The 26,034-nt window shown below is 43.5% G+C and overlaps 1 protein-coding gene across 2 annotated transcripts in view; it reads right to left on the minus strand.

Annotated features, from left to right (window-relative positions):
- The window catches only part of MOCOS (molybdenum cofactor sulfurase), a 1,370,999-nt gene that overhangs the window by 35,074 nt on the left and 1,309,891 nt on the right, over positions 1-26,034 (minus strand). For both annotated transcript variants that reach the window (XM_063922731.1, XM_063922730.1), the window contains one exon: positions 1,762-1,866. In XM_063922731.1, the coding sequence (XP_063778801.1) occupies positions 1,762-1,866 (105 nt within the window). The remainder of the gene's footprint in view (positions 1-1,761; positions 1,867-26,034) is intronic.

A 26,034-nucleotide genomic window follows, 5' to 3' on the forward strand; every position in this document is an offset into this window, starting at 1 on the left:
CGCAGCCACCATGGCCAGCCCCCCCAATGGTCTGGGCATGCCTGCATTGCCCAGACTGCGACCCCCTAAACGGCGTATAAACGCTGCTGGCCCTCCCCCGCCTCTGCCTGTCAATCAAGCAGAGGCGATCGCAGGGCTACGACAGCCGTCGGATGTCTGCCATGCGCCAGGTGCACTGTGGAACCGGGACATGCGCAGTTTATACCTGATCGCTGCTGTGCACAGCACCGATCAGGTCTGAATCAGCCCCAATATCATAATGGTATGCAGTCAGCATGTCAGCATTAGACCCTTGTCTGGATTCCAGCATTGTCATGTCATCATACTCACTGTGTCGACATAACACACTCATCCCATCATTAATCATCATTAAGTAACCCCCTAAAAAAAAAATTTCGGCTCACATCATCAATTATATTTAAACCACTAACTTCAAATAATAGCTTTAATAGTTTATTAAAGAGCAGAATTTTAAAATAATTACCCCCTGTGTAAAAGTATACAGATGTGTCCTCTTAATGCTTGCTGCATTCACACTAAACAGCCCTTCAAGTTGCGCCATGTCGTGGCGGGACTCGGTAGAGCCGAATATCTTTTTTTTGCGTATTTTAGACGCAATATAATGCAATATGATACACAATCAGCTTCTGCTGAATAAAATGATTTGCAGCATGACTGTATTCTGTGTGTAATAGCGGCTCTATCTGCACATCTGTGTCCGGGAAAACATTGTAGAATAGCATTTTGTATGCATATACAGTCGAAGTCACACACAGAATATAGGCATGCTGCATATAATTTTAATTGGCAGATGCTGCTCGTGCGTCCTATTGCATTACTTTGCCTCTAAGACGCATTTTTTTGCAGCAAAAAGTACTACCGAGTCACACAGCATTCACACGTTCTATGTAACGTGACTTGTAAAGCATGAGTAAAGTTGTGCGATCTATCATCTGCTTCTTATGCAGGCTCGGACTGGCCCACAGGGGTACAGGGGAAACCACCAGTAGGCCCCACTGACTGGGGGGCCCTCCTCTTCTAGGGATCAGGTTCTAGACTGTGCACTTGAATTATATATTATACATATGTTACCTTATACTACACAGGATTATGATGTATTCTCTACAGTACATTGCTGTCATTAATCTGGCACATTAACATGCATGCACTAGCATTAATTATTATACAGATTATCAAAGAGTCCAGACCAGGTACTCTATAATGGTTAGACAAACCTCTGTGGTGGCTGACCACACTTCCTTTGGTGGCTGGCCACACCTCTAATCATGGGCCCCTACCACTGCATACCCCCGGTAGGCCCTTCATGCTCCGGTCCGACACTGTTCTCATGTGAAATTCCAGTTGCAGCCTGGGGCATTCCCTCCTTCTGTACTGTGGGCTGGCCACTGGCAGGTACAGACTGGCACTCAGCTGTACATGGGAAATCCCCACTGCCTGCGGTCCCCATCCCCAGCTCTAGGGGTCAGGTCTCCCCTATACTGAGCTGATTTGCATTGAAAAGAGAAGGCTTCCTTCACCCCAGGGGCCACCTGGATTAGGAAGTGCTCCCTGCACTCCCTACAGCATATGCCCAGATGTTTTCTATGAATATGATATGTACTATTACCTTAGCTTTGGTTGCATTACCTTGTTATTGAGGAAGATTTATTTATAGGCAATCCATGGGAAATCACCAAATTAATCACATCATCTGAGCCTTGGGACATATGTTATTTATATGAAATTATGTACAGTACTAACCTTTCCATCTCTGCTGGATAAGAGGGTTTGAAGTATTTCTCTCCTTTTTTCACCAGTTTTCTGATTAATACAAATTATTTGACATCTGGTACATTTGTGTGACACCTAAATAGAAAAATATATCTTAATTAAAGAACAATTTAATAAATAATATATAAAATAATTAAGAGTAGAAAAAAGAAAATAAAAATCACAGAATAACCATGTTTTAAGCGTATTATTTTGTGTGTCCTTGTACTAACCATGTGATTCCTTCAAACTCATTAAGGGTTATTTACAACCCAGCAAAGGATCAAATACACTTTTGTGATATCACAAGCTTACATTTGCACATGGATTTGTACACCAAGGGGGTAATTCCAAGTTGATCGCAGCAGGAATTTTTTTAGCAGTTGGGCAAAACCATGTGCACTGCAGGGGAGGTATATATAATATGTGCAGACAGAGTTAGATTTGGGTGGGTTATTTTATTTCTGTGCAGGGTAAATACTGGCTGCTTTATTTTTACACTGCAAATTAGATTGCAGATTGAACACACCCCACCCAAATCTAACTCTCTCTGCAAATGTTATATCTGCCCCCCCCTGCAGTGCACATGGTTTTGCCCTACTGCTAAATGTCCTGCTGCGATCAACTTGGAATTCCCCCCCAAGATGGCAGTGTCTGCAGGCAGCAAATTATTCAATTTGCGATGGGTGGTGGCAGTGCCGGCGCAACCCGCTCATAAAGAGTATGCAATGCAGGAAGGCGCCGGACAGAGAAGGAGCTCTCCCCGCACTGCTACCCTGCTGTTGCAGCCGGCTGCCGCTGCACCTGTCACTGTATGACAGGCAGCGGCACTGGCAGCGGGAAGCGCGGCTTTCAGCATCTAGTGGTCCCTCCAGCATGACTCATTAGCGGCTCTCTGTGTGCTTCCCCGCGCTAAGGATCTCCCTCGCGGCTGTGGGCGGCTTTGCTTGGTGCTGAACCCTGCTGCCTTTCTGAGAGCGGAAGCGGGCACGGTCACTTCTGCAGTCTTCTTTGGTGGTCCTGTCCTGCTGGGAGTTGCCCTCGCTGCTGATCCTGGCTGTTCCTCCCTGCAATCCTGTGGACTGCTCAATTGGAGGTAGCTGCTTTCCTGCTGACCCCCCAGCCCCCCGGCTTATTCACCACCCCTCCCCTCCTGATGCTCATCATTGCCGAGATGCATGCGCATGCATCGCAGCATGATGGGAATGCACCACACTGCAACTGGCCAGGCATTCGCTCCATAGGCTTTAATGTGAGCGCTTATGTACGCACGCGCACACAGTCACGGGTACATTAGCCATGCCACCACTGCTCATTGTGGCACCAATGAGCGTGGCTACATTGGTATGTGTAAGGAGCACTACTTCTCTGGGCATTATGAGTGGTGCTACTACTGTGGGTGTTATGTGTTGCACTACTACTGTGGGCATTAATTGTCAGGGGCACTACTACTGTGGGCATTATGTATGGCACTACTGTGGGCATTATGTGTAAGTGGCCTACTGCTGTGGGTATTATCTGTGGCACTACTATTGTGGGCATTATGTGTGGCACTACTGTCGATGTTAAGTGTAAGGGGTACTACTACCTTGGGCATTATGTGTGGAACTACTATTGTGGGCATTTTTTGTGGACTACTGTCGATGTTAAGTGTAAGTGTACTACTACTGTGGGCATTATGTGTGGCACTATTACTGTGGGTATTATGTGTAAGGGAAACTACTACTGTGGAAATTGTGTATGAGGCACTACTGTGTAGCATAACGTGTATAAGAGGCACTACTGTGTAGCTTAACGTGACTAAGGGGCACTACTGTGTGACATAATGTGAATAAGGTACACTACTTTGTGCTGCAATATTTACTGGGCATTACGTGGGGTGTAATGTGAATAAGATTGTGCTATTGTGTGGCGTAATTTGAATTGGGGATACTATTGTGTGGCCACGCCCCTTACATGTGAGACAACACCCCTTTATTATATGTGTTAGGGAGGTCGCAAATTTATAGTATTCAGGGGGGCGCCGAACACCCTAGCACCGGCCCTGGGTGGAGGTGTTTACAGTGCATCCAGAACGTATTCACAGCGCTTCACTTTTTCCACATTTTGTTATGTTACAGCCTTATTCCACAATGAAATAAATTCATTTTTTTCCTCCAAATTCTACACACAATGAGGGTCATTCTGACCCGTTCGCACGCAGCGGTTCTTCGTTGCAGTGCGAACATGTCAGAACTGCGGCTGCGCGGTGCCCGCATTTCTCACGCGTGTCGTTGCCCAGCAATGGCAGTCGCCGGGCAAAGACGCCAGGACCAAAGAAAGCGATCGCAGGCCCGATCGCAAGAAGATTGACAGCGGGAAGGAGGATCTTGGCGTCTACTCGCCGTTTCCCGGGCGTGGTAAGGCGAACACAGGCATGTCCAGGCATTTGGAGGGCGGGTGTCTGACGTCACAGCCGGGTCGTTCATTGCTGGATCCGTCACACTGGGTAAGTAGGTGCAGGGCTGGTCTTGTTTTGCATGAAACTTTTTTAGCATAGCAGGGCTGCACAAACGATCGTAGCCCTGCTATGCTAAAATACACTAGGCAGCGTCAAGTTGATCGTACGATCAGCAAAAAGTTGCTACGTGCGATCAACTCGGAATGGCCACCTATACCCCATAATGACAACGTGAAAAAAGTTTTTTTTATGCTTTTGCTAATTTATTAAAAATAAAAACTAAGAAATCACATGTACATAAGTATTCACAGCCTTTGCCATGAAGCTCAAAATTGAGCTCAGGTGCATCTTGTTTCCACTGATCATCCTTGAGATGTTCCAACAGCTTAATTGGAGTCCACCTGTGGTAAATTCAGTTGATTGGACATGATTTGGAAAGGCACACACCTATCTATATAAGGTCCCACACTTGACAGCGCAAGTCTGAGCACAAACCAAGTATGAAGTCAAAGGAATTGTCTGTAGACCTCCGAGACAGGACTGTCTCGAGGAACAAATCTGGGGAAGGGTACAAAAAAATATCTGCTGCTTTAAAGGTCCCAATGAGCACAGCGGCCTCCATCATCCGTAAATGCAAGTATTTCGGAACCACCAGGACTCTTTTTAGAGCTGGCCAGCTCTCTAAACTGAGCGATCGGGGGAGAAGGGTCCTAGTCAGGGAGGTGACCAAGAACCCAATGGTCTTTCTGTCAGAGCTACAGCATTCCTCTGTGAAGAGAAGAGAACCTTCCAGAAGGACAACCATCTCTGCAGCAATCCACCAATCAGGCCTGTATGGTAGAGCCACTCCTTAGTTAAATGCACATGGCAGCCCACCTGGAGTTTGCCAAAATGTACCTGAAGGACTCTCAGACCATGAGAAACAAAATTCTCTGGTCTGATGAGGCAAAGATTTAACTCTTTGGCATGAATGCCAGGCGTCATGTTTGGAGGAAACCAGGCACCGCTCATCACCGGGCCAATACCATCCCTACAGTGAAGCATGGTGGTGGCAGCAAACTGAGAGACTAGTCAGGATAGAAGGAAAGATGAATGCAGCAATGTACAGAGACATCCTGGATGAAAAACCTGCTCCAAAGCGCCCTTGACCTCATACTGGGGCGACGGTTCATCTTTCAGCAGGACAACAACCCAAAGCCCACAGCCAAGATATCAAAGGAGTGGCTTCAGGAAAACTCTGTGAATGTCCCTGAGTGGCCCAGCCAGAGCCCAGACTTGAATGCGATTTAACATCTCTGGAGAGATCTGAAAATGGCTGTGCACTGATGCTTCCCATCCAACCTGATGGAGCTTGAGAGGTGCTGCAAAGAGGAATGGGCAAAACTGCCTAAAGATAGGTGTGCCAGGACTTGAGGCTGTAATTGCTGCCTAATGTGCATCAACATTTGAATACTTATGTACTGTACATGTGATTTCTTAGTTTTTTATTTTTAATACATTTGCAAAAATCTAAAAAAAAACATTTTTCACATTGTCATTATGGGGTATTGGGGGTAATTCTGAGTTGATCGCAGCAGAAACTTTGTTAGCAGTTGGGCAAAACCATGTGCACTGCAGGGGAGGCAGATATAACATGTGCAGAGAGAGTTAGATTTGGGTGGGTTATTTTGTTTCTGTGCAGGGTAGATACTGGCTGCTTTATTTTCACACTGAAATTTAGATTGCAGATTGAACACACCACACCCAAATCTAACTCTCTCTTCACATGTTATATCTGCCTCCTCTGCAGTGCACATGGTTTTGCCCAACTGCTAACAAAGGCCCTCATTCCGAATTGATCGCTCGCTAGCTGCTTTTAGCAGCAGTGCACACGCTAAGCCGCCGCCCTCTGGGAGTGTATCTTAGCTTAGCAGAAGTGCAAACGAAAGATTAGCAGAAATGCTCGAAAATCTTTTTCTGCAGTTTCTGAGTAGCTCCAGACCTACTCCTAGATTGCGATCACCTCAGTCCGTTTAGTTCCTGCTTTGACGTCACAAACACGCCCTGCGTTCAGCCAGCCACTCCCCCGTTTCTCCAGCCACTCCTGCGTTTTAGCCTGACACGGCTGCATTTTTTAAAACACTCCCGGAAAACGCTCAGTTACCACCCAGAAACACACACTTCCTGTCAATCACTCACTGATCAGCAAAGCGACTGAAAAGCATAATTCACCCCTGTGTAAAATTGCTTAGTTTTGTGTGAAATTACTTGGCGCGTGCGCCCTGCGGCCAATACGCATGCGCAGAAAAGCTGTTTTTTGGCCTGATCGCTATGCTGCGAAAAAACGTCAGCAAGTGATCAACTCGGAATGACCCCCAAAGTTCCTGCTGCGATCAATTTAGAATTACCCCCTTGTGTGTAGAATTTTGAGGGAAAAAATAGATACAGTGTATATTCCATTTTGGAATACGGCTGTAACATAACAAAATGGGGAAAAAGTGGAGCGCTGTGAATACTTTCCGGATGCACTGTATTGCTGTGAACTTTGCTAAACTTAGCACTTGCATTCACAGAGGACAGAATTTAAATAAGCTGTTGGGGGTTTAGATGGGAAGTGGTTCCACTATTGTGGTGGGAGCACAGCATTTTCCTTCATGCAAAAGGATTTGATTTCTTTTTGTAATCAGAAATGTCAGAAACATAGGGGGTCATTCCGAGTTCATCGCTCACTAGCAGTTTTTAGCAGCCATGCAAACGCATTGACGCCACCCACTGGCGAGTGCCTTTTCGCTTTGCAGAAGTGCGAACGTTTGTGCAGCAGAGCACCTGCAAAAACATTTTGTGCAAAACAAGACCAGCCCTGGACTTACTCTTCGTGTGCGTTGATTCTAACGTTGGAGGGACAGCTTTTGATGTCACAAACCCACCCAGCATTCATTCAGCCACGCCTGCGTTTTTCCTGGCATGCCAGCATTTTTCCAAACACTCCCTGAAAATGGTCAGTTGCCACCCAGAAATGTCCACTTCATGTCAATCATCCTGCGCTGTGCAGTGCAACTGAAAGATTTGCTAGAACCTATGCAAAACCACAAGGAACTTTGTACCCGTACGTCGCGCATGTGCATTGCAGTGCATACGCATGCGCATATTAGCCATTTTTTTACACTGCTCGCTACGCAGCGAACAACGGCAGCTAGCGATCAACTCGGAATGACCCCCATAGTTGTTTAGGCTGAAAAAGACAGTTTGTCCATCAAGTTCAACCTATATTTGATCTTATTAATAGAGGTTGTATCCATGGATTCCTTTTTCTGCTAAAAATAGTCTAACCCTTTTTTAAACTTATCAATTGAGTCAGCTAATACAACTTTCTCTGGAAGAGTATTCCATATCTTTACCGCCCTCACTGTGAAGAAACCCTTCCTTTGCTGGTTGTGAAAGGTCCTCTACTTTAACTTTAGGGGATGGCCATGCATTTTACGTTCAGTTCTCTCAATAAACAACTCACTGGATAATTCCCTATATTGCCACTTGGTATATTTATAAATATTAATCATATCTCCTTTTAAGGTGCGTACACACAGTGCGATTTGTGCTTACGATTCCTACTAAGGGGGTCATTCCGAATTGATCGCTCGGTAGCAGTTTTTAGCAGCTGTGCAAACGCTATGCTGCCGCCCACTGGGGAATGTATTTTAGCTTAGCAGAAGTGCGATCGCATGTGTAGCCTAGCTCTACAAAAACAGTTTGTGCAGTTTCTGATCCGCATTTGACATCATACAGTCGCCCAGCAAACGCCCAGCTATGCCTGCGTTTTTTCAGACACGCCTGTGTTTTTACAAACACTCCCTGAAAACGGTCAGTTGACTCCCAGAAACGCCCCCTTCCTGTCAATCTTCTTACGGCCGCCAGTGCGAAAGAAAACTTCGCTAAAACCTGAGCACAACCACAAATGTATTTGTACCCGTACGTCACGCTTGCGCATTGCGGTGCATACGCATGCGCAGAAATGCCGATTTTTTTTGCCTGATCACTGCGCTGTGAACAACGGCAGCTAGCGATCAACTCGGAATGACCCCCTATATACACTGTCAAAATTGTAAGAAAAGTTAGCACAAATCAAACCATGTGTATGTACTTGCGATGCCGATGCATGATCACACGGGATAGGCATTGAAAGGAAATATAGTGTGTGCAGGCAGTGTTGATACTGACTAGATTGGAGGTTCAATATCGGCTGTTAGCCAAAATTGCACCATGTGTATGCACCTTTAGTCGCCTTTTTTGTAATGTAAACAGAGCCGTCTTAACAGCATGGTAGGCCCCTGGGCACAGCAATGCACTGGGCCCCCTACCCATGCTCCAGTGGTAGGGGTGGGAGGAGCTATCAGCAGCAGCTTTGATGTCCCGTGGGCAGTAGGGGGTGTTCTGTCTTCTGTTCAGCATGTAGGACATGAAGCAGTGATTTCTGCTAATTGCTCCTTTACTGCACAGATGGGGCTAAACTGTAGAAGGGGTCATTGTGCTGAATGAAGAAGCCCTGGTACATGACTTCTAGGGTGGTAGGGGGTGTTTAATACGTAGGAGAGGGGTGGCTAGTGGAGTGGGCTTAATATCATTTTACGGTGGGAGGGCAGCTTGCTTGATTGCAGATATCTCAAGTTCCTGAAAATATATTTCTTAGCTTTGAATGGAATAAAATACTAGAGAGTTCCACCTTTCAGAAGGTTCTGGGGACTTAGGGATCAGAGTTCAGGAGCCAGAGCAATTCACCAACGAAAATCTAAAACTGCATATTAGGCATGTGGAGCTGGAGCAGGGACCAGCTGCTTGAAGCCTGATATCTCTGGTTCTGGGCATAGTAGAAACAAGCTGCCAGTGTCCACTAAAAGTGGAGAGTCCTGGATTTTGGCTTATACCCTTAGAAATACTCAAAGTCAGACAGAACCCGAAATATCTGGCTGGGAAGAGCAATTAACAGGCTTGGATGGGGACCACTGCTTTCAAGTCAGATATCTCTGGTTCCCCAGGGCCGATTTTCAAAAATCTCGTACCCCTGGAAAGAGGGGACCCTCAGCTATCAGCCTAGAGCCCTTATTCTCTTATGGCCCTTGGGCAAGAGCCCATTGAGCCCATACAAAAAGACGGCCCTGAATGTAAACATATCTAACCTGTTTACTTTAGCCTTTTTACTTATAGTCCAATGACTCTATGCCTTTAATCAATTTGGTGGCTCTTTGAACTTTTTCGGGTTCCAATATGTCTTTTTTATAGTGTGGTGCCGAGAACTGTACACAGTATTCCAAATGTGGGCGTACCAACGATTTTTATAGTGGCAGGATTACACTTTCATCCCCCACTCACACTAGGCACTGTTACTAAGTCTATTATCAATGAGTACGCCCAAATCTTTCTCCATAACCGATTGCCCTACCATTTACCTATATAATTTATAAATTGCATATTTGTTCTTTGTCCCAGAGTGCATAATGTTTACATTTCTCTATATTAAACCTCATACTCCACTTTGCTGTCCAAAGTTCCAATTTGATTAAGTCATTCCGTAGACAGTGAACATCTCTATCTGATTTGATTATATTACACAGTTTAGTGTCATCAGCAAATATGGACTCTTTGCTGTCAAGACCATCTCCCAGGTCATTTATAAATATATTAAAAAAGAGGTCCCAGTACAGACTCTTGAGGTACACCACTTAATACTTTAGCCTAGTTAGAATACTGACCATTGACCACAACTCTCTGTTCTCTATTTTCCAACCAATTTTTGACCCAAGTACAATTTGTGTTACCTAGATCAAGTTCTCTTAGTATATGTATCAACCTCATGTGCGGCACCGTATCAAAGGCTTTAGCAAAATCTAAAAATACCACATCCACTGCGTTACTCTGGTCTAAGTTCGCACTTACTTCCTCATAGAAGCTAATTAAGTTTGTTTGACAAGACCTGCTGGTTCATAGTAATAATAATAATAGTCAACATATTCCAAACATGCTTTATAGTAAAATGATATATAACTTAAAACTTTGGCACCTTTGCAATGAATTTTCTGCATTTTTAACATTTTTTAACCAAAAAATATAGATCTGCTTAAATTAAAGACATTTTCTGCATGCGGTTCCCGCAATTTCTTCAACTTCTGTCCGGAAGTTCTGTATTTTTTAACAATAAAGAGCTTTTAAAACAATACATCTTTCTTGAAAAAGTGCGCATTAGCCACATGAAACGTGTTGGTCCCAGGACCCACAAACAAAAGACCAAACTAGCCTCATTAGCCGTTCAAAACATCATCATCATGCCGCTACAAGTGCTGCTCCACAAGCCCAGCACCCACCCGGTGACGTCATCTCCCGGCAACCTGCTGAATGCAGCAGGTGCAAGGACGGTTAGCCGCGGTCAGCACATACCATCGGCTGAGAAGAAACCGCTGGCCACCATAGAGAAAGTAAGGTAGGGTAAGTCAACTAAGAGTGGAAGCAGTAAGTGGACTGGATTGGCACTCACTTTCTCCAAAAAGTGGCTGTAAATATTGTTCACTAACAAGATTTTTTTTTCACAGGTATCACACAACGCAATATAACACACATATATGTTTGTTAAGTGCTCTTATCTAAAAACCAACAATTTCACTTATAGGAGCTGCTACATATATAACTATCGCAGTGTTATATCTATAATCATCACCACATGTTCTATTCCCACGAGGTTGGTGGTGTGGAGCCACCAGCCAATTGGGAATACCAGGCGGGTGTCTGGCTTTTTGTCCACTGGTAAAATGCTGACTGTCGGGATTCTGGTGTCGATCTCCTAAATGCCAGGATCCCAACAGCTTGAATTTTATCTGTATCCCCGTGGACTTTGTGTATATGTGGCTGTCTGCATATGTGGCTGTGTATGTATATATATATGTGGCTGTCTGTGTACATGTGACTGTGTGTAAATTATATATGGCTATCTGCATATGTGGCTGTCTGTGTGGATATGTGGCTATTTAAGTGGCTGTGTGTGTGGCATATCTGGATGTGTGTGATTGGGAGGGGGGAGTAGGGCACACCATTTTTTAATTTTACCTCTGGGCATCTGGTTTGAACTTACACCCCTGTATCCCAGCATGCTCTAACAATAAAAACTGTGATAAGGCGTACATGGTGATGTAGTCCCACAGCAACTGGTGTGTCACAGGTTGCCTACCACTATTAAAGAGGATGTAAGTAATGGAGACAGTGAGAAACACAGTCAGAATGGCAATACAAACCATTGTGGCAAAAAATAAGTTATCGTTAATGCTGCCCCTTTGTGTCAAACTTGAACTTATTAATAATAAAAATAATTAAGATTCAGGGGTATATTAGGTATGATTTTTTTTTAGAAGTAGAGATGTTGCCCATAGCGACTAATCAGATACTAGCTATTATCTTCTAGAAGCAGTAAGATAAATGGTAAGTGGCACTTGATTGGTAGCTATGGGCAACATCTCCACTTCTAAAAAACTTGCACCTCAGTAAATATACCCATCAGAGGTGGTTTAAGAGAGGAGGGGGCCTGTGTGCGGTTCCCCCTTTACTGTAGGTGCATGTGCCAAGTAGACAATTGCACTGTGCCAGAGTCTACTATGCATGTACTGATGGCTATTCCCAATTGCCTGGTGAATTCTGCTACACTGGCATAGAGGTAAGTACTGTATAATCTATGGACACAAGATGTTTTGAGTGGCCCCTCCTGGAACATGGGATCCGTATGCACCGCACACCCTGCACCCATTATAGATGCACCCATGTAACACAGAAACAAAGAATTTGACAGCAGATAAGAATCACTTGGCCCATCTAGTCTGCCCCTGTTTTTAACCTTTTTGTAACTCCAATCCTATTTGATCGTTATTTCTTTGCAAGGGTATCCATATGCCTATCCCAAGCATGTTTAAATTGCTCTACTGACTTAGCCTAGAAACTCTGATGGGAGACTATACAATCTCTCCACTTAACTTTCTGTGAAGTATTTTTTCTTTAAATTTTCCCTGAACCTACTTACCTTCAGTCTCAGCACATGGTAAGTAGGTTTAGGGAAAATTTGAGAAGAAAATAAAACACATTGGCCCCACAGGAAAAAACCAAACATATTTGCCACTACTACAAGGAAAAAAAAACATATTGGCCTCAGTAGAAACAAATAAAACACATTGACAACCTACAGGAAAATACAAAAACAATGCACAGGTAAAATAAAACATACTGAACTCCACGGGTAAAAAAATAAATAACTTAATGGCCTCAATAAAAAAAACAAACTACAAATACATTGGTCCCTACAGGAAATAATAAAACACATTGGCCCCACACTACCTCCCCTGTACTGTGTCACACTACCTTCGCCTTGTAATGTATCGCAGTCCCTCACCCTACGCTGTATTGCACTCCCGTCTCTTGCATTGCATCACACTCCATCCTCCTGTGGCCTGTGCTTTATCACTGACACACTCCCTCCCCCGTGGCCTGTGCTGTATTACACACACACTCCCTCACCCTGCCGTCTGTGCTCTATCACACTCACACACTTCCTACACCTGCAGCTTGCGCTCTACCACACTTACACACTCCCTCCCCCTGCAGCCTGCACTCTACCACAGTGTCCTTCTCCCAGTCGCCAGCGATCTATCACACTGACATAGTCCCTCTGCCTGCGGCCTGTGCTCTATCACTCTGTTTCTCCCCCTGCAGCCTATGCTCTATCACACTCACATACTCCCTCCCCCTTTAGCCTGCACTCTCTCACACTAGCATACCCTCCAACATGACCCGCCCCACTAGGTACAAAATGCTCTGTTTCTGGACTTCCCTCTTAATTTATGATTGCCATCACCTGTGAAGAAACAGCTTTCTTATCATTTAACTAGTTCAACACAGGTGACGGAAATCATAAATTAAGAGGGAAGTCCAGAAACAGAGCATTTTGTACCTAGTGGGTGGGTCATGTTGGAGGGTCTGCACTACCCCCCCCCCCCCCCCCCCCTCTGCGCTCTATCATACTGACACACTCCCTCTGTGGCCTACATTCTGTCAGACTAATACAACCCATCCATATGTGGCTTGTACTGTATCTCACTGACACACTTCCTCTCCCTGCAGCCTGTACTCTGCCACACTGATACATTCCCTTCCCCTGCAGCCTGCACTCTTCCACACTGATACATTCCCTTCCCCTGCAGCCTGCACTCTTCCACACTGATACATTCCCTTCCCCTGCAGCCTGCACTCTGTCACACTGACACACTCCCTCTCCCTTCGGCCTGTGCTCTATCACAATGAAACACTCCCCCCCCCTCCCACTTCGGCCAGCGTTTTAACACATACACCCTGCCCCTGCGACCTACACTCTATCACAGTGACACAGTCCCTCCCCCTGTGGCCTGCGCTCTATTACACTGTCCCTACCTCTGCGGCCTGTGCTCTATTACACTGTCCCTACCTCTGCGGACTGCGCTCTATCACACTGATACACACCCTCATCTTGTGGCCTGTGCTGTATCACACTGATACACTCCCACCCTTGTGGCTTGTGCTGTATCACACTGACTCACTCCCACTGCAGCCTGTGCTGTATCACTGACTCTCCCTCCCCCTGCTGCCTGCGCTGTATCACTGTCACACTCCCTATTCCTGTGACCTGTGCTGTATCACACCGACACACTCGCTCCCCCTGCAGCCTGTGCTGCATCACTGACACTCGCCCCGCGGCCTGCGCTGTATCACTGACACACTCCCTCCCCCTGCAGCCAACACTTTTTATTAAACTCTACCCTTGCTTTGATTGTATTACACACACACACTTCTCCTTAGTCCAGTTCTTAACATGATAATGATTATTTGGTCCATTTACCAAACAGTTACTATGTGTCCCCCAAATATATGATGGAGGGATTGCAGCGATCCCTTCATTACTGCCTGCAGCCTGACCTCCATTGCCATCCGCAGCCTGCCTGATGTATCAAAATTGGGACTGCTGATATTGACCCCCACAGCTACCGCAATCTCCAAACTGTGATATCCCACTGTAGCCTATGGGCTACACATCGCGGGATGTAGTTCTGGCAGGGTTCCCCAGGAACCCTCCACCGGAAATGGCCCCTGTGCATGGCAGTGAGGCTAACGCACCTGAGCAGAGGCCCGGTCACCTCGCTCGGCACATCACAGGGACGTGCTCCTTTCGGGATATTGCAATGTGATCCTGGGCAGTAAGATCTTGCCGAGATCCCATGCCCCCTAGATGAGTACATGCCTCTGCATCTTGAATAAAGAGGAACATTGTTTTAATTAGAGATGTGCGGCAGGCACTTTTCATGTTTTGTGTTTTGGTTTGAATTCCCCGCTAGTGTTTTGGTTTTGGCTTGGTTTTGCCAAAACCACCCTTTCGTGTTTTGGTTTTGGATCTGGATGATTTTTGAAAAAAACATAAAAACAGCTAAAATCACATAATTTGGGGGTAATTTTGATCCCACGGTATTATTAACAATATTGTTTTTAGGCCAAAAGGTTGCACTGAGGTGGCTGGACGACTAAGCTAAGCGACACAAGTGTGCAGCACAGACACCTGGCCCATCTAGGAGTGGCACTGCAGCGGCAGACAGGATGACATATTTAAAAAATAGGCCCCAAACAGCACATGATGCAAAGAAGAAAAAGAGGTGCAATGAGGTAGCTGTATGGCTAAGCTAAGCGACACAAAAGATTAGCCCATCTAGGAGTGGCACTGCAGTGTCAGACAGGATGGCAGATATAAAAAATGGACCCAAAAAGCACATCATGTAAAGATGAAAAAGGGGTGCAATGAGGCAGCTGTATGACTATGACACAAGTGTTCGGCACAAACAACAAGGGACGAGCTGGAAATTGCCCAGATTTAATACACGTACAATAATGGTGGCACAGGATAGCGTACCCCTAAACCAAAAACACACACGGCAAAGCCTGTAAAATTAATTTGGATAATAATAACCCTTTTATTTTAAGCTATTATAATAATATGCAGCACAGGTGAGCGTACCCCTACACCACACAGGGAAAACCCTGTCAAAATGATTTGGATTAAATATTAATAACCCCTTTATTTGGAGTAAATAATATACAGCACAGGACAGCACCACTGAACTTATATGGCAGCACCACTGGACTGGATTTATACAGAATTATATGGATTTATATGGAATTATACGGCAGAATCACTGGATTTATACGCCAGTACCACTGGAATTATACGGCAGTACCACTGGACTGGATTTATACGCCAGTACCACTGGAATTATACGGCAATATCACTGGAATTACATGGTGCCGAAGTCAGAAAATATTCCAAAAAACACATTACATACAAACACCACATAGGTGGCCTCCGTGTGCGTGCGTCTTCGGCTGTGCGTGCACATATTCGCAAATTGCATATGGTCGGTCCTGCGCATTAGAGCGTGGTATGAGTAATTACAGTGGAATTTGTACTCTCATGGAAAAGGCACAAATACATATCAGAAATCTAATATATATATTGTATAAATCCCACACTGTCTGCTTTTTCTTCTAAATAGCATGAAGATCAGTCACACATAAATTAAAACTCCCAGAGACTAAAATACAATGGCCTTATTTACACTAAGCTTTGAAATTCTATGAAGAAGGCAAACACCTTTGTTTACTAGGATAGCCGAGTTTCTATTTAAAACAATGAGTACTGGATTGTCATTGTCTCACCTGAAGACAAAAACAAACGAAGAGACAATACCCAGGAACCGAAGATGTTAGAAAATGAATTAACAATAGCTAACCAAAACACAAACCAGACATTTAGAAATCTAAGATATTAACATTCATAGTCTAAACTCTTGGAGATGTATGTGTTTGTATGTATATATATATATATATATATATGTAATGAAATAAGGCGGCACTCAGGAGACTTGAACGTGGTGAAACCAATAGGTGCTTTAGTCATTGGTTTCACCACGTTCAAGTCTCCTGAGTGCCGCCTTATTTCATTACTCCCGTATACACAGGCTGCAGGCCTGGATGGAGGGCACCGGAACGCCTTTCACCATCAGCTGTACACTAGTGAGTGCCGGACTAGTACTTTATATATATATATATATATATATATATATACACGTGGGGACGGTGCGGCACTCCAATAAATCAGACGTGAAACCTCCGTAATTATCAACGTTTCAATGCCGTTTATTCCATAGGCATTTTCATCAGGATACAAAGAATACATAAAACCATCTTACCTTATATAGCAGATATCACCCTGTGAGACGCACTCTGCCGCAACGGGACTGCACACCCGGCGGAGGCGCCAAAGAAATGACGTCATGACGTCCTGTAAGAGGAAGTCAAGCGTCGTGTGAGAAACCATCACCATAGCAACCACTAATAACAACTTGCTGGCACCCCAGCGCAATCGCAGTGCGGGAGCTGGCGTAGAAAACAATGCAGATAGACAGATAGACATATCTCAAAATATAACATGTTATAAATGCAACCAGGAATGATATGTGGTAAATAACGGTATATCTTAAATAATAAATCAATGCCCTGAGGACAACAGTAATGAACTCATGATCGCACAAACACTATAATAGAATATACAGAGATTAATCAAGCATAATAGCCAGAACGGTAAAGAGAACCTTGCCCTCAAATTAATACATTCAATGACTACTGGCTAGGATACTGATGCCTGACTGTTCATTTAAGCCCCCAGGGGTTAGTGTCCCCAGACGGTAGATCCACCGTGCCTCACATTGCAAAAGTTTGAGGCCACGGTTGCCACCTCTGAGTGACATAGGCACATGGTCGATCATCCTATACCTTAAAGTAGTTAGATTATGTGCCGCTGACAAAAAATGTCTAGCCACTGGTAAATCACTTTTGCCAGTATGCAGAGCTGATTTAATTGAAGACCTGTGAGCGGCCATCCTTTCCTTAAAAGACCGCTCAGTTTTTCCGATATATGAAAGGCCGCACGGACAGATAATTTGGTACACTGTAAACTTGGAATTACATGTGAGTCTGTGGCGGATATGTAAAACCTTACCAGTGTGCGGATGATAGAAAGTGTCACCTGGAATTAAAAACTTGCAGGTGACACATGTACAACGCACACAACCCAAACTTCCTCTGTATAAACTGGGGGGAGTATCAGAAATATCTGACCGTACTAGGATGTCCCGCAAGTTACGACCACGTCTATGGCATGACATAAGTTGGGTATCAGAAAGGTTACACTCTGGGTCAGACTGTACAATGGGCCAGTATTTCTTTGAAATTTTGCTAATAGTCTGACTAGCTGGAGTATATTGTGTAACCCAAGGCATGATACGTTTTGAGACAATATCTTTAGGATGTAAAAGAGATTCTCTATCGATGGCCAAGGCCTTAGATTTAGCAGATTGTAATGTCGCAAGGTCATAACCACGTTCTAAGAATTTTTTGATTAGCATATCGATTTGAACTAATGCTTGTGTAGGGTCTGACGTAATACGTATGGCCCGTATGAACTGTGAATAAGGAAGACCCTTAATAAGGGGTCTGGGATGGCAACTAGTAGGCAAAAGAAAATTATTGCGATCCGTGGGCTTTGAGTATAAATCTGTAGAAATATAACCATCCTGGATCGATATTGCTACATCCAAAAAATGAATCTTGTCCGAACTATGGGTAAAAGTGAATTTTACAGGGCTCTCACCAGCATTATGGGAATTAATATGGTTAATCAAAACACTACTATCCCCTTTCCAGAAAATCAAAAGGTCGTCTATGTAACGACAGAAAAAAATTATATTGGTGGAAATGACCGGATCTGCAAAAAATAAAGACTGCTCTATATCAAACATGAAAATATTTGCATATGAGGGGGCTACCGCCGCCCCCATCGCACAGCCGACCAATTGCAAATAAAATGTGTTGTCATAAAGAAAAAAATTACGGGTCAAAATAAACTGTAGTAATGACAGAACAAATGAAATTGCTGGACCATCATAATCAACTTGATCATACAGAAATCTACCAACGGCCGACAAACCCATAGCATGCGGGATAACCGTGTACAAACTGGTAACATCGATAGTAAATAGTACCGTATCTGGATCTAATCTTGGAAGTGCTCTTAATTTAACCAATAATGCTGTTGTATCTAATAGATACCTTGGATGTTTAATGATAAATGGCTGAAGTAAACTATCTAAATATACAGAAATCAGTTGTGACAAGCCACCACGGGCAGCTATGATAGGTCTACCCGGGGGGTCAACAACTGATTTGTGTATTTTCGGGATAGTATAAAATAAAGGGACTAAGGGGAAAGCTGGTAGCAGTGCTTTGCTCAGTTGTTCCGTAATAGTTCCATGTTCCATAGCTGTTTGGAGAATGGACGATAGTTCTCTTTTAAATAGTGTCGTAGGATCTTGCGGTAATCGTCTGTATGTTGTCTCATCAGACAAATGCACTGCGACTTGAACTTTATATTGGGCTAAGTCCTGAATGACCAGGGCACCCCCCTTGTCTGCAGGCCGAAAAATCAGGGATTTGTTGTTAGCTAAATTCTCCAAAGCTAGCTGTTGTCCAGGAGATAAATTGTGCCGTTGTACTGGCAACTTAGGTATAGCCATCTGCGTGTCAACTTCCAAAAGGCGCATGAAAGTCTTTATAGAGGGGTTGAAGGACTGAGGTTCAAATGTGGATCTGGGAAGGATCTTAGATAGTTGAGGAGGTATCTCTGTTTTTGGGACAGACTCCGCTAGCCCCTGTGAATTAGCCACAGTGTTGCGTTTGCCATAAAATTCGCTGAGTTTCAGCTGGCGGTGTAGCTTATGTTTCTCAACACTCCAATCCAACATATTGAACCTAGTGGAAGGTACAAAAGATAGACCTTTTGAAAGTACTTCTGTTTCAATATCAGACAGTTCATATGAAGAAAGGTTCACAATCAGGTTTTGTTTGCCGCTTTTGCTCCACGTCCCCTGCCTTTTGCTTTGGCCGCCCCTCCTGGTGTATCGGCGTCGTCGCGGGAATATTGTGCCCGGGTCGTAACCCCTAAAGGGCCAGGTTGACCACGTTTGTTGTATCTTTTGTTACTTTTGGTGCTTCTGTCATTATCGCTCGATGAATAAAAGTCCGTTGAAGAATCCATTTGTCGTTCACCAGTTCCTCTGTTGCGTCTAAAGAAAGGTTTCCTATGATCATTGCCTCTGGCCGGATAAGTCCACTGATACACAGTATTAAGCTCATAATCGGTATCAACCTTAATTTGTTTAGCTTTCTTAAATTTAATAAGGTCTCTTTTATATACCTGCAATTGTGCATTCAATTTAGCATACCAATCAGTATTAGAATCTTCAGTGAGACTGGGTTTATGAATAGTTTCAAATGCATTGATCTTATCTTGCATGCTGCTGACCTCTTTATTAGAGAATTCAATAATAAGTAACATGAGGTCAAATGAGCATTTATTAGCAATTGACACCCATTTCCTGCAAAATGCAGGATCATGTTTTCCTATGGTGGGGCCATTCCGAATTCGTAACCCTCTGGGGATTTTCTTAACCCTATAATATTCACTGAGTGATAGCGCATGGAAATAATAGTCAATTTCCCTCTTTTTGAGCCTATGCAGCTCACGATATATGTCATCTAGAGGGAGAGCTTCAGCTTGCTCAGAAAGAATTCCAGTACGTAAAATGCTATCAGCCTCAGCTTCTGAATAAGAATAGGTGTCCCCTATAGGGTAATTAGTGAATACAAGGCCACTAGTAGATTGTTCAGGAACTAGGTCAGCCATCACATTGAAATGCAACAATGGTGTGCAAAATAGCAAGTGCAAATAATGTAATAAAACACCATAAAAAAGTGAAAAAATGTCAAAGAATTAAAATGTCCAGAAATAAAATCCACAAGGACCAATACCTGAGTAGTAAATAGAGGGGTGCCCTGACCAGATATCCAATGAGCTGGAAATCAATTCATAGACGACAGGTGGGGATCCGGCACAGCCACTGAAGGTAAATATAAGACTGGGTGCCCTCACAAAAAATTGTATACACGTGGGGACGGTGCGGCACTCCAATAAATCAGACGTGAAACCTCCGTAATTATCAACGTTTCAATGCCGTTTATTCCATAGGCATTTTCATCAGGATACAAAGAATACATAAAACCATCTTACCTTATATAGCAGATATCACCCTGTGAGACGCACTCTGCCGCAACGGGACTGCACACCCGGCGGAGGCGCCAAAGAAATGACGTCATGACGTCCTGTAAGAGGAAGTCAAGCGTCGTGTGATAAACCATCACCATAGCAACCACTAATAACAACTTGCTGGCACCCCAGCGCAATCGCAGTGCGGGAGCTGGCGTAGAAAACAATGCAGATAGACAGATAGACATATCTCAAAATATAACATGTTATAAATGCAACCAGGAATGATATGTGGTAAATAACGGTATATCTTAAATAATAAATCAATGCCCTGAGGACAACAGTAATGAACTCATGATCGCACAAACACTATTCTATTATAGTGTTTGTGCGATCATGAGTTCATTACTGTTGTCCTCAGGGCATTGATTTATTATTTAAGATATACCGTTATTTACCACATATCATTCCTGGTTGCATTTATAACATGTTATATTTTGAGATATGTCTATCTGTCTATCTGCATTGTTTTCTACGCCAGCTCCCGCACTGCGATTGCGCTGGGGTGCCAGCAAGTTGTTATTAGTGGTTGCTATGGTGATGGTTTCTCACACGACGCTTGACTTCCTCTTACAGGACGTCATGACGTCATTTCTTTGGCGCCTCCGCCGGGTGTGCAGTCCCGTTGCGGCAGAGTGCGTCTCACAGGGTGATATCTGCTATATAAGGTAAGATGGTTTTATGTATTCTTTGTATCCTGATGAAAATGCCTATGGAATAAACGGCATTGAAACGTTGATAATTACGGAGGTTTCACGTCTGATTTATTGGAGTGCCGCACCGTCCCCACGTGTATACAATTTTTTGTGAGGGCACCCAGTCTTATATTTACCTTCAGTGGCTGTGCCGGATCCCCACCTGTCGTCTATGAATTGATTTCCAGCTCATTGGATATCTGGTCAGGGCACCCCTCTATTTACTACTCAGGTATTGGTCCTTGTGGATTTTATTTCTGGACATTTTAATTCTTTGACATTTTTTCACTTTTTTATGGTGTTTTATTACATTATTTGCACTTGCTATTTTGCACACCATTGTTGCATTTCAATGTGATGGCTGACCTAGTTCCTGAACAATCTACTAGTGGCCTTGTATTCACTAATTACCCTATAGGGGACACCTATTCTTATTCAGAAGCTGAGGCTGATAGCATTTTACGTACTGGAATTCTTTCTGAGCAAGCTGAAGCTCTCCCTCTAGATGACATATATCGTGAGCTGCATAGGCTCAAAAAGAGGGAAATTGACTATTATTTCCATGCGCTATCACTCAGTGAATATTATAGGGTTAAGAAAATCCCCAGAGGGTTACGAATTCGGAATGGCCCCACCATAGGAAAACATGATCCTGCATTTTGCAGGAAATGGGTGTCAATTGCTAATAAATGCTCATTTGACCTCATGTTACTTATTATTGAATTCTCTAATAAAGAGGTCAGCAGCATGCAAGATAAGATCAATGCATTTGAAACTATTCATAAACCCAGTCTCACTGAAGATTCTAATACTGATTGGTATGCTAAATTGAATGCACAATTGCAGGTATATAAAAGAGACCTTATTAAATTTAAGAAAGCTAAACAAATTAAGGTTGATACCGATTATGAGCTTAATACTGTGTATCAGTGGACTTATCCGGCCAGAGGCAATGATCATAGGAAACCTTTCTTTAGACGCAACAGAGGAACTGGTGAACGACAAATGGATTCTTCAACGGACTTTTATTCATCGAGCGATAATGACAGAAGCACCAAAAGTAACAAAAGATACAACAAACGTGGTCAACCTGGCCCTTTAGGGGTTACGACCCGGGCACAATATTCCCGCGACGACGCCGATACACCAGGAGGGGCGGCCAAAGCAAAAGGCAGGGGACGTGGAGCAAAAGCGGCAAACAAAACCTGATTGTGAACCTTTCTTCATATGAACTGTCTGATATTGAAACAGAAGTACTTTCAAAAGGTCTATCTTTTGTACCTTCCACTAGGTTCAATATGTTGGATTGGAGTGTTGAGAAACATAAGCTACACCGCCAGCTGAAACTCAGCGAATTTTATGGCAAACGCAACACTGTGGCTAATTCACAGGGGCTAGCGGAGTCTGTCCCAAAAACAGAGATACCTCCTCAACTATCTAAGATCCTTCCCAGATCCACATTTGAACCTCAGTCCTTCAACCCCTCTATAAAGACTTTCATGCGCCTTTTGGAAGTTGACACGCAGATGGCTATACCTAAGTTGCCAGTACAACGGCACAATTTATCTCCTGGACAACAGCTAGCTTTGGAGAATTTAGCTAACAACAAATCCCTGATTTTTCGGCCTGCAGACAAGGGGGGTGCCCTGGTCATTCAGGACTTAGCCCAATATAAAGTTCAAGTCGCAGTGCATTTGTCTGATGAGACAACATACAGACGATTACCGCAAGATCCTACGACACTATTTAAAAGAGAACTATCGTCCATTCTCCAAACAGCTATGGAACATGGAACTATTACGGAACAACTGAGCAAAGCACTGCTACCAGCTTTCCCCTTAGTCCCTTTATTTTATACTATCCCGAAAATACACAAATCAGTTGTTGACCCCCCGGGTAGACCTATCATAGCTGCCCGTGGTGGCTTGTCACAACTGATTTCTGTATATTTAGATAGTTTACTTCAGCCATTTATCATTAAACATCCAAGGTATCTATTAGATACAACAGCATTATTGGTTAAATTAAGAGCACTTCCAAGATTAGATCCAGATACGGTACTATTTACTATCGATGTTACCAGTTTGTACACGGTTATCCCGCATGCTATGGGTTTGTCGGCCGTTGGTAGATTTCTGTATGATCAAGTTGATTATGATGGTCCAGCAATTTCATTTGTTCTGTCATTACTACAGTTTATTTTGACCCGTAATTTTTTTCTTTATGACAACACATTTTATTTGCAATTGGTCGGCTGTGCGATGGGGGCGGCGGTAGCCCCCTCATATGCAAATATTTTCATGTTTGATATAGAGCAGTCTTTATTTTTTGCAGATCCGGTCATTTCCACCAATATAATTTTTTTCTGTCGTTACATAGACGACCTTTTGATTTTCTGGAAAGGGGATAGTAGTGTTTTGATTAACCATATTAATTCCCATAATGCTGGTGAGAGCCCTGTAAAATTCACTTTTACCCATAGTTCGGACAAGATTCATTTTTTGGATGTAGCAATATCGATCCAGGATGGTTATATTTCTACAGATTTATACTCAAAGCCCACGGATCGCAATAATTTTCTTTTGCCTACTAGTTGCCATCCCAGACCCCTTATTAAGGGTCTTCCTTATTCACAGTTCATACGGGCCATACGTATTACGTCAGACCCTACACAAGCATTAGTTCAAATCGATATGCTAATCAAAAAATTCTTAGAACGTGGTTATGACCTTGCGACATTACAATCTGCTAAATCTAAGGCCTTGGCCATCGATAGAGAATCTCTTTTACATCCTAAAGATATTGTCTCAAAACGTATCATGCCTTGGGTTACACAATATACTCCAGCTAGTCAGACTATTAGCAAAATTTCAAAGAAATACTGGCCCATTGTACAGTCTGACCCAGAGTGTAACCTTTCTGATACCCAACTTATGTCATGCCATAGACGTGGTCGTAACTTGCGGGACATCCTAGTACGGTCAGATATTTCTGATACTCCCCCCAGTTTATACAGAGGAAGTTTGGGTTGTGTGCGTTGTACATGTGTCACCTGCAAGTTTTTAATTCCAGGTGACACTTTCTATCATCCGCACACTGGTAAGGTTTTACATATCCGCCACAGACTCACATGTAATTCCAAGTTTACAGTGTACCAAATTATCTGTCCGTGCGGCCTTTCATATATCGGAAAAACTGAGCGGTCTTTTAAGGAAAGGATGGCCGCTCACAGGTCTTCAATTAAATCAGCTCTGCATACTGGCAAAAGTGATTTACCAGTGGCTAGACATTTTTTGTCAGCGGCACATAATCTAACTACTTTAAGGTATAGGATGATCGACCATGTGCCTATGTCACTCAGAGGTGGCAACCGTGGCCTCAAACTTTTGCAATGTGAGGCACGGTGGATCTACCGTCTGGGGACACTAACCCCTGGGGGCTTAAATGAACAGTCAGGCATCAGTATCCTAGCCAGTAGTCATTGAATGTATTAATTTGAGGGCAAGGTTCTCTTTACCGTTCTGGCTATTATGCTTGATTAATCTCTGTATATTCTATTATAGTGTTTGTGCGATCATGAGTTCATTACTGTTGTCCTCAGGGCATTGATTTATTATTTAAGATATACCGTTATTTACCACATATCATTCCTGGTTGCATTTATAACATGTTATATTTTGAGATATGTCTATCTGTCTATCTGCATTGTTTTCTACGCCAGCTCCCGCACTGCGATTGCGCTGGGGTGCCAGCAAGTTGTTATTAGTGGTTGCTATGGTGATGGTTTCTCACACGACGCTTGACTTCCTCTTACAGGACGTCATGACGTCATTTCTTTGGCGCCTCCGCCGGGTGTGCAGTCCCGTTGCGGCAGAGTGCGTCTCACAGGGTGATATCTGCTATATAAGGTAAGATGGTTTTATGTATTCTTTGTATCCTGATGAAAATGCCTATGGAATAAACGGCATTGAAACGTTGATAATTACGGAGGTTTCACGTCTGATTTATTGGAGTGCCGCACCGTCCCCACGTGTATACAATTTTTTGTGAGGGCACCCAGTCTTATATTTACCTTCAGTGGCTGTGCCGGATCCCCACCTGTCGTCTATATATATATATATATATATATAATTCCTAACAAATTGTGATAGCAGGAGTATGTGTGTGTATATATATATATATATATATATATATATATATATATAGAGTATATGGATATATGTAGATATATGTATATCTTGAGGATTGAAATAGATAATCATATCATGTGTGGGATCATATTGTTCAGAGTCACGTAAACATTAATCTGGTGGGAATAAGAACATTGTATATATTACCACATTAAATTATTAATAATACCAGATTTATGTATGATTAATGTGATGGGTTTAACTGGTCATGGGGCGGGAACTCAGATGCAAACAACAGAAACCACATCTCAAGTCCTAGCCATCGCCCACTTCTTGAGCTGACCAACGGTCCCCGGTGCACAGGATATGTCCCACCCCAAAACCAATGGAAGAAGAGCACACAGTGTCTATTGTATTATGTTTTGATCTACTGTATAAAGAGCCAGCTGCAGGCCAGGTCACTATCACAGACTCTGAAGGTCATCACCCGTGATGACCGAGGACCGGACCGGGTAGCGCAAGCGATTCCAATCACGTATGTACATTGACTGTAGCCATTATTCTGTTATATTGCCTTGTATTGTAGTGTATGATTTGTATTGTAAACCCCCTTTCAGAAATAATCCACTGTGGTGTCGGAACCCAGCGGTAAAATCACAATTGGTGTGGTGTATTTCTTTCCCTGCTAAGGTTTAAAGTGTAACAGCATCACACTGCATTGCTGCATAAGGTTTAAAGTGTAATAGCATCACACTGCAT

Source organism: Pseudophryne corroboree, chromosome 5 (genome assembly GCF_028390025.1).
Source record: "Pseudophryne corroboree isolate aPseCor3 chromosome 5, aPseCor3.hap2, whole genome shotgun sequence".
Taxonomy (NCBI): domain Eukaryota; kingdom Metazoa; phylum Chordata; class Amphibia; order Anura; family Myobatrachidae; genus Pseudophryne; species Pseudophryne corroboree.